At 38.8% G+C, this 12,477-nt stretch overlaps 1 protein-coding gene across 10 annotated transcripts in view; it reads right to left on the bottom strand.

The window, feature by feature from the left end:
• Window positions 1-12,477, bottom strand: part of GRIA4 (glutamate ionotropic receptor AMPA type subunit 4) — a 384,695-nt gene that overhangs the window by 57,104 nt on the left and 315,114 nt on the right. For 9 of the 10 annotated variants that reach the window (XM_025893767.2, XM_073903663.1, XM_073903664.1 and 6 more), the window contains 3 exons: window positions 10,388-10,555; window positions 9,081-9,185; window positions 3,850-3,960 (listed from right to left, as the gene is read on the bottom strand). In XM_025893767.2, the coding sequence (XP_025749552.1) occupies window positions 3,850-3,960; window positions 9,081-9,185; window positions 10,388-10,555 (384 nt within the window). Of the gene's footprint in view, window positions 1-1,332; window positions 2,528-3,849; window positions 3,961-9,080; window positions 9,186-10,387; window positions 10,556-12,477 lie in introns of those variants that run through there. The other variant, XM_073903668.1, reaches the window with a different exon arrangement.

Below are 12,477 nucleotides of genomic sequence, written 5' to 3'. Positions count from 1 at the left end.
AAATTACTATCGCAAAAAGTTAAAATAATAAAACCAGTAGTATCAACCAAAGTTATTTGCTGTGTGGATATTTGCTTTTCTCCAAAGAATCTTACTGGATGTAGACAGTTTATCCCATGGGTAAAATTCTTAAAAGGAGAAACTGACATGTTATTATTCAATTCAGAGAAAAAAATGAGCAAATTGGATGGCTGCACAGTTTTAAATTTATTCAAAATAAGGTATTTCAAAACTAGTTGAGTGCTAAGCCCTTTGGAGGCAGGTGTATGTATGGGGGAAATACTCAGTGCAAGGAAGAAAATAAGTATATCTATTTTTGTATATACATGTACATATGTATATATGATATAAAAATATACATGTGTATTGTATATACACATGTATGTACGTGGAGTGCACCTATAAAATTCTGCATAGAGAAGATAAAATTTCAAACATCTAATGAAAAGGTCTAAAAAAAGTAACCTCTGGAAAGATCGAGTGTGGTAAGTAAAACTGCTTTCAGGTTTGTAACATAATTATGCAGTGAATAAATGGGGATTTATGGAAAATCTTCCTAAAGGATTGTTACGTTCACAAGATGGTAAGAAATAGCTTCTTAGCTGAGGAATGCATCATAAGCACCGTTTAGCTTCAGTCCTGAACATTTGGGGGAAAATGGGCTTGGCTGAAATACTGCTTTATCGCTGCTTTCCCGGAGAGTTCGGCAGCCAGTGAGATTACACGTCTCCCCCTGCTCGCTGCCTTCTCCTCAACGGCTGTGGGAATGCAAACCACACGGCACAGACCTGGCTGCCTTCCGCTGCCCACAGAAGTTATTACCGAGAATGCAGAATGTTAGTATGACTCACAGTCTCATATACAATTACAGGCTTTATCAAATTTCTAGTCACTACGTCTTAAAGACAGAAAATAGCATCTGAACTCAAAACCTGAGACCTTTCAACCTTGCAGTCATGATCCTCATGGGATGATGCTGCCAGTTTTACTTTTTATTGAGATTTAGCCAAGTTATATGCAGCATGACTGTATTCAGGTGGAATAAATGAGCCATTAAAACGAGGCTCACGTCATAGGTAGACAATACTGTTACAAGAAAAAAATAAATTTCAACAGTACAGAAAGCTGAGCCACTTTTTACTTAAGCATGATATCTAGTCTACATTATCTATTGTTTGTTGTCTGCTTCTTTCACTGGAATATAAACTCATTTGAGCGCAGGATTGTCGTCGGTCTTGTTCTCTAGCATGTCCCTGGGCTTACAGTGGAGCCCAGCACACAGCAGACGCTTAAGAAATATTTATGGATGAATAAATGAATTTCTCAATCAATTTTATTTAACAGCATATATCATTACAATGTATCAACATATAAATAACAACATACACCAAGGAAAGACAAATGGGAAGAACAGCAAGGCCATATCAGTTTTGATCAAAGTGAATGATTTCCAGGACAGCAACACTCTCAACCTTCTGTGTCTAGATAGCTGTCTTGCACATATTATGGGGTCTAACCAGCTCCATCTGTGTTGGGAGTTTTCAGTTGAATTTGGGAGATTATTACACGCAGGTGCCAATATCTCATTTGTCTACAAGGAATCATATTTCTTTCAACGTGAATGAGATGGTGGAACTGTCATAGGTCCCGGATGACCATTCTCAACAAAAGCAAATACAAGGAACATGTTTAGGGAAAGGATTCTAGTATTCTTTTTTTAATCACTGAATGATTATGCAATTGCAAAGCCCAAAGAGGTATTATTTTACGAAGATTACATTTTTATACAAAAGACAAATACTAGTATTGCACTATTTTGATAGCAAAAATATTGATGATACCACTGTCAAACAACAGCTTTACAGAATATTCTTTATGTATAAAGGAAACAATTGAATTTCTCAATCATTTTAACTGATTTTTTGGTAGCATGCTTTCTGAAAACGAGCCATGCTTGCAAACTGATTCAGTATTTTGGTTTTAAGAATTATATCTCCAGCCCCTTTAAAATAGGGATGGAAAGGAGATTCTCTACATTATACCTGTAATGCACATTCAGACACTTAACTTCACATAGAACAGGCAAAATTTCAAAAAACCTTTAAAGAAAACAATTGTGTATATTCAGAATCAAGCACACAAATTCATAGATATTTACTTTTAGAAAACCTTCACTTGGAATTAGGAGTGATATAATTCCACCTTTATGTACAATGACCTCATTTCAGGAGAGGGGAGCTGCTATGTCAGAATTGCTAAGTGATTCTCTGTCAACATCTATATATTTTCTTAAGATGAGGATTAATTCTTCTTTTGTTCTAGTATCTCAGGAAAGTCACAGAACTTAAAAAAATTTTTTTTTTCTGGTAGTCCAGAGTTGGTCATCCAAGAAGAATCCCACATGAAAAATTAGCTTAAATTTACTACACAGGAGAACAAGACTTGAGCCTTAGTTAGGAATGGTCGAACAGCGTGGAACTCATTTCTTTCTTGATCAATTTCTTAAAATAGGATTCTTCATCAGAGGCTGAAAAGAGGAGGACTGTACTGAAGTATGACTTTCCATTATTGTGTCTTTTTAGGAAAAGAAATATATATATATATATATATATATATACACACACACACACACATATATATATATATATACTGCTTTTCAAAAGTCCCATGCAACTATTACAAAATTAAGCTAGAAGGAGTGCATTTTGCACTCTTACACAAAAACTGCTGTTGGTTGGGTTGCATTCTAAAACCATCAACTTCCCATCAAGGCTTGGTGGAGTAACATGACATTGCTAGCTGGGGATGTGACACAGAGAACACTCATGGTAACATATGAATGCTTCTCTCTGGCATTTTCATGCTTTGACCTCGGTGCCCAAATTTTTGGAAATAACTTCACGTTACTAAAAACCACAATTACATAAGCTAGAAACTGACATAAAGTACTCCCACTTTATTTAGAGTAAGGGCTTCATAAATAATTAAAAACGTGTTCTGCCTAACGAGACAGGGAGCTGAAGCTATAGGTACCGATTATTGATCTCCTTTGACCAGCATGGACTCGAAAGGGCGTGGTTGACTTCAGTAATATTCTATGATTGAAAAGGTAATTTCTTGAGGATCTCTTTGAAAACACTTCCTTAAAATTTAGTTTTCACTTTATGATATGACAGGATGGAGCAATCATACTTTCCTTAAGTGTTAGGAGAAGTCCAATAAATTGTATTGTGTATTTGTCATTGGTCAATGAGAAAAATAATCGGTGCACAACATCCTTTTCACATCAAAAATAAATAGAGAACAAAATTTATTTCTAAAGCATTTAGTTGTATAAAACATGTTCATTAAAATCTTTACATTCATATCCCCACTATTATAAACAGACAATGCAAATCATTATCCAATGATTAAACTACTTGAAAGTGATCAGTTTTGACACTATTAACTATTATTACATTGATGTCATAAAAAACATGGTAACAACAATAATAGGGTGTTTACTACCAGATGTTTTTATGTGACAGGTTGCTGATTCTTCATGTTCATTCTTTTGTCCTTTGGAATGTTAGCATTTCATCCATTTTTAACTAGAGAGTGACAGTTTCCATTTTTAACACGTGAGCATCTTTCCAAGAACAACATTGCAACGAAAGATAATACAAATAAAAGTACTGAATGTATTCAAAGCTCAGGGCAAACCTATTCAAAGCCTCAACAGACTTTTGTGGATCAGAACATGCATACCACCCCAGCTACAATGCAGCTTTTACCCCGTTCGCCATAGCTGGGGGATTAAAGTTGCCTGTGGACAAGACGAAACAGCATAAAGCATAGACCAAAACTTACCATAATTGTGGTTACAACCACTGTTCTGTTCTCAATAGCTGCCGTGTCATTGCCAAGAGTGGGTACATCTTGAATCAAGACCAATTTATCCATATCATTCCAGTAACCAACCTGCCAAACAGAGAAAATTCTTGAAAACACATCTTAGAACAGTTCTCTCTAGTCATTTTTGGGACCATGAGGGGTATTAATAAGTAAGCAAACAAATATAAAAAGGAGACAAAAAGGAGGTTTTGGAATTTTTTTTTAATTGAAGATGAGCCAGTTTTTCTGACGTTAATGATACTGCTTGGTTGTACATTTGGCAACTTCATAATTTACAGTCTTGGAGAAGCCAAGACATCGGGGAAGGAGACGTTCAAAAAAGAATATGGATACAGATGGAATATACCATTTTACATTGATCCTCTCTTCTAGTGGGATTGACTGTACCCTCTAAAATTAATTTACACGATTTTATCAATGATGTTAATAGGTTTTACCATAAAGGGAGTATGTATAGGATATTTTTAACCAAAAAGATTTGCATATATAAGGCAATAGAGAAATAGTTTGGGGTTTTACATAACCCAGCCACTGGGTAAAAATCTGACCATTTCTAAAATGCTAAATACATCTGAGGTTAATATTAATGAACAATATTTTCACTTGTGAAGATTACACTTAAATTTGTATTTTTTTATTTTTAAATCCTTACATTACTTTCTCACTTAGAGGTGAAACAACGTCCTCTCCATAAAATATATTAAGTACTTAGTTAAGTACTTTACAAAGCAGTAAACTCTAATGGGGTCCTAACGGAAATTTAGGGTTCTTTGTATCATGCCGACTACTAAGTACTAGGAATGCCTACCACTTGACTGCTTGCTCTGGGGCAGAGCATCTAAATATGCATCTCAAAGTTTATACACACAGCAAATGTAGAGGTAGGTGTAACAGGGACCCACACTTTGGAGATGAGGACCTAGCAGGTTATATCCACCGCACGAGGGGGTCACACTCCAGAGGGGCCGGAATTCAAAACAGTTCTGTAAGACACCAAGTCCACACACTCGGCTGCCAACCTCCACGACCTCCCCAAGTGTGTGTCCACTGAACGCGTGCCAAACTTCTTTCTTGAATTTCTGGATATAGTTGATAAAACTCCTGTCTCCGATAAAATATATGTAAGTGCTTACGGGTCTGTATTCACTGTTGGTTCTAATATGTTTTTGGAAGTCTCTCCTGCTTCCTCCAACTTTCTTGACTGTTGTGTTAGTATTTGTGAACGTATTGAAATAAAGTAAGCATTAACGTGTCAGCAAGAGGTACTGTGTTATTCACAAATGTTGTATATATAGTCACAGAATAGATGGAGGAAGTGAATTTTCATTAATATGGTTTGCTGTAGTTGTTAGTTTGATTTGAAATTATGAACATCTATCAGTTCAGCAATAGTTTTCAAGTGTCCATATGAATCTATTGGTAGCTGACATTTATTTAATAACTCAGTGAAAAAGTAAATTTAAACACAGGTATGCCTTTGAGACGTACATACACCCTCATGCAGCCTCGATTCCTACATGTACTTACAAAATAAAAACAATACAAAACATGTCCGTTGCGTCCTGTTGATTCTCCTTTCCTCATGATGGTTTATATGACATGAAAATAGGTTTTACAGCTTAGTACTTGGTTATGAGGCAGCCGCCCTCCAGGTCTCAGCAGCCCATTCTCTGGGAAAGGCATTTTTCTTTTTTAATGAGTTCCCACAACAGAAAAACCACAGATTTGGGACATTCTGAAAAGTCCTCAGATGTTGGCAAGACCTTGACATTTTGCATTTAAAACAGCTTCACGACTATCTACCCTTAAAAGATAAATGATTTAGAAGTGTTGACAAATTAAAGAGCAAAATTTTACCTAACTGTATCTGTTTGCCTTATATTTACTTGAAATTCTGTGAAAAAAACGTGGTTGGGGTATGGGACCATTCATGCCAGATCCCACTGGGCCACAGACACACTGGGAAGGGTGTCAGAGAGTCACTTCCCAAAGAAAGGAATCCTAAAGTTTGGACCAGAACACCTCACGTGAGATGGGGTTTCTCTCTCTAGTTCTTCACATCATTTTACAATGTACTAAGAACTCTTTGCATGCCTGGTCTATTTAGTCAGACAGGGAAGTAGGCATTTTTCCTAGAGACAGAAATTGGGTGAAGGATACTTTTGTAATGCTGGAGCAAAAATATGGAAGTGTTTAAATCACTCAACTGGCAGGGATGTCAGGAACATATTTGTCTTCTTTGGACTCCTAAAGGTGAATTCTGCGTAAATACCACCACACTCTGAGTAGATACCTCTGTGTTTACAGTGGCCCTTGCCTGCAATGTAGGGATTGTGTTCAGGAGGAGCCCCTGTTCTACTCAAAGCTTGCTCCTTGGAGGGCTGATAGGACCAGACCTGCACCCCCCCAATATGGCTTAATTCCCATACCAGCCCTAAAAAGAACTCTTATGGGCTCCGGGTCTGATGGTATCTCATAGCAATCAAGAGAATGAGCTCTGGAGCTAGGTGAGCCCTGGTTCCCAGCCCCCCTCCATGTCTTTTGAGCTGAACATCCCTGGGCAGGTTCCTCGGTATCTCTGAGTCTTACTTTTTTCCTCTTCTTTAAAATGAGAAGAGATTTATCTCACTTTCAGGTTGTTGTGAGGATTATATATAAAAATGCACATCAATTTTCCATGTCTGTGTTTGGCCTATCACCTGCTCTCAGTACATAAAATTTTTACCATTGAGAGTTCCTGAAAGCATGCGCATCCGGTTCTGGGGCATTCCCTGGGGGTCACTGGGCTGGGAAGACTCCACCCCACTTAGGAGCCAGGACTTCGGAAAGAGCTAGAACGAGTCCCTGCATCAGGGCTCCTGCTACAGCAGTCAGACGATCTGACGGGCAGACTCTGATCTATTTTCAGAGACAACTCCCTTGCTGGCAAGAGCGATTGCTCCCTTTCCAGACATACTGCTGAGTTTCATCAGCAGCGTGTTTCTCGTGGTAGCTCATTTTTAAGTTTAATATTCCTGACAGAATGCCCAAGTTGATCGCTGCCACAGAAAAACAAAGACGGATGAGTTTACACAATTTTACACTTCATATTTCTTTCAAGAGTCTCAGATGGGTGTCAGCTGAGTGTGAAGACATTCCTCACTCCCCCCACTCGCTCTTTAGCTTCCCTTTAAAAAAACCTTAATTGTCATTACCAACAGGCCATGGCAGGATTCAGTGTCATAAATAACTCACTTGCTATTACCACTCATTACCACCAGTCTCCTTTTTACATTATTCTTTCTTTTATAGAGAAGTCATTTTGCTTTTGGTACTTACTGTTTTGTGAAGTATGGGACTGTCTTTTGCATTTCAGGAAGCTTCTGTTTAAGTGGCTAATTTTGCAATGTCTGGCGTGTGGCAGGAAGGTCCTGCCTCCACCTGCCAGTGAGCCCGTGTTTTGAGGGACCTGGAGAGTCCGCTCCAGAGCGGCCAGAAGGATTTTGCCCCAAATGGGCCTCCTTCTTTCCTGTTGCGGGCCGTGTGTGGACAGAATGGGTAAAGTCAGTGTGGATATGGAATTCAGTACATTTCTTCTGGGAGCACATCTCATTGCCCTGCTGCAGGCAGTGTCTTTAGGGGGGCCCGTCGGGCAGCACTGCTCCCCAGCACCTGTCTCCTGCCCTCCCTGAGCTGGCTCAGGTGCGCTGCAGCATCCCTGCATTAATTAGCTGGCAGCCCGCACTGAGAGGCTGAAAAGCTAGGGATGGTTTTCTCGGCAGCTCCAAATCTTTCCTTCTTGCGCACACAAAAGCGTGTCCCATAACAGACTGGAGCAAAACGTAACCAGGAGAGCCTCTGACACTTCCCATCTGTGACTTCAGCTGTCCTCCCTCCCTGACTCACTTCAAGTTCTTGCAGCTTCCAGCTTCCGTGCCTACCTGGCGAACGTTAAATCCTACCTCCTCCATGAAGCCTTCTTTGATTTGTTTTCTCCCAGCTGCTAGTAATCTCTTCCTCTTTAGAATCTCCACATGTCTTCTCTTTAACTGTCACGGAACTTGTATTCTACCCCACCAGAAAGTAAATTCCTTTAGAGCAGGTTCTACTCGGATGGAATGATGATGCAGAACCATTCCGGAGACAGACACACCTGAATTAAAATCCTTGTTTTCTCATTTACGAGCCTTAGACAAGTAACTATAACCTGCTGGACTATAATTTTCTTATTGGAAAAAGGGAGCTAATGGTACTCGCATTACAGGTTTGTTGTGAGGATTAAATTACACCAAGTCCAGTGTTTGGGACACAGCAGACATTTCATAAATTACAGCTATCATTATTACACTGTAACAGGAAATCACATATGAGAAAGTTTTTTAAAACAGCCAAACGTTGGACAGAATTTTTAGATAAGGTAACTGAACATGTTTTTCCTTGAGCATCCTAGCTAATCCTACAGAAAAGGAATGTTAAACATTACATATGTTAGGTATAAAATGTCGATGCCAATTACCGGGGTGGGATCGTATGGTTCCATTACATCCAGTACTTTTTGGATGTTTGGAAGACCACAGATCTGCCTAGTCACATCCTACCACCAGCGGAGTTAACTCTCGAAATCCAGGAATCTGTCAGCTTCCCACCCAACCTCCTTGTCCCCTCAATTAGAGTTTCTCAGGTACTTCTCTCCCCCACTAGCAAAATGATAATCTTAATAATCTCATCTTCTACCTTCTCTTTCTTTTGCTCATTGGAATGTGTTTACTTGCTTATTTCAAGAACATTTAGTCAGTTCTCAGTATGCCCACTCCTTAGAAGTAGCTTCCTTTGTTCTCTCTGATGATTTCATAAATGACTGCATGGAGGTGAGTAGGTCTCTCAACCTGCAAGATGTACTTTCCTGCAGAGTACATTTTGTTTTTTGGGATTCTTTTTGCTAAGTTTTATTTTATTTTATTTTTTTAATATTGCTTCCACTTTGGATAAAGGATGTAAACAGTATATAAATTAGTTTGTTTCAGCTTTGGCACACCATTACATATCAATTATATGACACAAGAATTTATTTCAGCACAGATTATAAAAAAATACAATTCGTAAGTACTCACATTTAAAAACAAATGCAGAATATCCAGCTACCTTTTACCTGTAAGCCTTTAAGAATATCAAATGCAAACTAAGAAAACAGGTTGAGTGTAGCTCACCTTTCTGGGCCCCGTGCTCTTCAGCTCAAACACATCCATTGTATAATTGACCCTGCGTCCATAGTGGTCAAATTGAACATTCCCTGTCAGTCCTTGAATGCGAACCTATGAATGAAAAATAAAATCCATACATATATTCCATGGGCCACTTTGCTTACAGAAATCTTGACTTCATCTGCTAGGCTTATGACAACACATTGGGTTTGGAACTATAAACTATACATAACTCACTAAAAAACCAAAGGGTATTTGAGCTTCTGGGATATAAGCTGAAAGACGTAAATCAAAGGGATAGAAGCAATTCTGCTGTATACTTGAAAGAGGAATATGTTTTTTTTGTTGTGTGATAAAGCATACTTCCTCAATACTGAAGTGTGCCTATAGGAAAGGAAATATGGTTCATTCATAGTTACTTTTTGGTTCTATTTATGTGTTCACATAATATATTAAGTAGTCCTGCTAATCACAGTGGATCATATTTCTCCTTGATAATATTAAAATTAAGAAGTTCAAAATATAAATATATTAAAAAATTCAAGTTTACTTTATTCCAAATTTCCTTTTAATTCATTTTTACTTAGGATCTGAACTCAGGATATTTCAGAATGTTTAAAATATTAATATTAAAAATATATACATATTCCATTAATCATTTGAAAAATATGTTAGTATAACCCAAACAGAGCAAAATAAACAAATTACTTAATCCAAGGTTACAAGGCAGTTTAAAGGTCCACTGAGGTAGTCATTAGCAGTGTTTAAAAAATATTTCTGGATCTTGTACTTTCTGGTCCCAAGACAGGCTGTACTTCCCGGAGCCCTTGTAGTTAGGTAGACCTATGTGACTAAAATAAGTGAGTTGTAAACAGCTGTGATGAGTGCCCCCACTGGGCCACAGCATTTAATCGCCAATTTGAATTCTTCCATAACTCAATTTCTCTTTGTGGCATTTTGGGTGGTAGCTTTCCTGTCAGCCTGGGTCCCTGAGTGATTACAATACACAGAATACTCCTCCTAATATAACGTTTGATTGAGTGAGAAACATTCTTATTCATAGCTGTTGGGACTTGGGGCTGTCTAGTACTGTGGCGTAACCTAGTTTATATTGACTAAGCATCTACATAAGATATAAATAGTATTCTACTCAGTATTTTATTTAGCAATGTCTCAAAAATAATGGCTTAATATATTAAAATGGCAATTGTAATAATATATATTTAATCTCAGATAAATTATTCCGTTTTCTTGAATATGCCACTTAAACAGGACTGTGAAATAAACTGCACTTAAATAAAATTGTGAGTTACCTGTTTGAGGGTCCTCTCCATGTCAATCCCCTGGCCCCAGGGAGCAGCAGGATTTGCAAGACAATCCCCAGCATTTCCTCTCCTGGAAATATCAATTTTCTGTCTTCTAAGATTGCGGAACGTTTCGGCCATCACAAGGACTCCATCGTAAGTCAGAGCAGATGTGTACTAACAAAATGAAAGTAATTATAATGGTGAATGGTAAAATCTTATCAATCCAGAAACAGTCGGGGGGCTCTTTGGGCTTACGACATTAAGCACCCTCCTATCTGAAGGATAAATAAATTACTGATAATTAATTGATTCTAGCTTCAGAAATTTCTATTATCATTTTATTATAAAGAATGTATACCAAATCTTACCACTCTGATTTTTTTTTCTGATTTTTTTTTTTAAAGTGTGCATGGAGCCCAATGTGGGGCTTAAACTCAGGACCCTGAGACCCTGATCAAGACCTGAGCTGAGATCAAGAGTGGGATGCTTAACCGACTGAGCCACTTGGGTACTCCTTTACCACTCTGATTTTAAAAGGAGAAAACACACTCTGAAGAACAGAAATTCGAATGCATAGTTTTCCATCAGCTGAGAAAAGCAAGACCTCTTTTCGTTGTGTCTGAGTAGCAAGAGATAAAGTATAAGCGGCTAAGTGCATGACTGCCACCTTCTGCCCTGGCTCACGTGCTGTGGTTGTCCCAGGAGGGCAGGGATGCCTCTTCTGAAATGCCGAGCAGGGCTCCTTGAGATTTCACATTTGTTTGCTGACCTGAAGTGTATATGTTGGTTTGGCTTCTCAGAAGAATGTGGGAATGTTTACCACTCCTTAGATCTAAGATGCCAGAAATAACACCTGCTGATTTAACACTGGTCACTGCGCTCCATAGGAACGAGCATCGTTCTGCCCCCACCTATTGTGAGTATGTGTGCGGGAGTGATGAGTCTCCCCCCCACCCCCATTTCCACTGTAACCCAGGGCCAGGGTGGAGAAGTGAAGTGCACGCCATGTGCTTTCTGAGGACTCCCCCTCACTTCTCTGGGAGAAAAGACAAAGCCCTTGGGAAAATATTATTCAGGCTAGGAAAAGCACTACTCAGAGGAAAAACAGAAGAAAATGTAACTTAAGTTTAAGCTGAAAATAAAAGGAACAGGGAACATGTGTACAGTTTGACTAGGGACTTCCTGAACACGTGGAAAAGAGGAGACAATTTTCCCGAAGCACCGCAGAGCACCAATGGCTAATCATGGCCAAAAACCTGCATGATCTGCTTCAGGAAATCCATACGGTCAGTTTTCGGGGAGGAACACATTCTTAGCCTGTGCCAGAGGTAGTTCTGTGCTGTGGAATATGGAGGGTGATCTCCTTGCTTGGCTGCTTGCAAAAGAAAAAAAAAATCACTTGAAGTTCAAATTGCAGGAAGCAAACTTAGGCCCCAGGACTAGCAGGCACAGCAGCCGGCATTCTGGAAAAGAGAGGCTGAAACGTGGATGAGATAAAGAAGATAAATCCTAACAAAGAACCTTTCAATGGTAGAGAACCTGGTTAAAAACCTTCATCAGAAAGATGTACACGAGACATATAAATTATATAAATTAACAGCCTTGCAATACATTCTTGAAAGACGTGACAAAATAGACTTATGGACAGGCTTACACCCTCACCACTGGGATGGGGAGGCTGACGGAAATGAAGGTGCTTAAGCAGGGTGCAAAACCAAACAGGAATGTACCTCCTCCCCTGCATGGACCAAGCACACCTTTGAGTAGAGAAAGCCACCAAATCATTTTGTTTGTTTTGTTTTGTAAAGAGAATAAAAACAAGAAATAAAGGAGAACTTACTAAAGACATAAAGGGCATGAGAAGAATGCATTGCTAGTATTTTAGGATCAAGAAAGGAAAAAAGAAAAAAACACTGTTGCTTTTTTAATAGGGAGGAAAAAGCTGAGAAGAGATGGCACCAAAAAGCAAATGCACTTGTTGTGTTTTAAGAAGTCCATCCATTTGTATGAAACAAGTGAACTAGGAAAAAAGGCAGATATCATAGAGAGGGGGGCAGATATCATAGAGGGGGGCAGATATCATACAGAGGGGGCAG

This window comes from Callorhinus ursinus, unplaced genomic scaffold (genome assembly GCF_003265705.2).
Source record: "Callorhinus ursinus isolate GAN/ISIS: 27379988/994484 unplaced genomic scaffold, GSC_fseal_2.0 scaffold19, whole genome shotgun sequence".
Classification (NCBI taxonomy): Eukaryota; Metazoa; Chordata; class Mammalia; order Carnivora; family Otariidae; genus Callorhinus; species Callorhinus ursinus.
The sequence above is the reverse complement of the archived record's forward strand: the minus strand, read 5'-3'. Positions and strand labels throughout refer to the sequence as shown.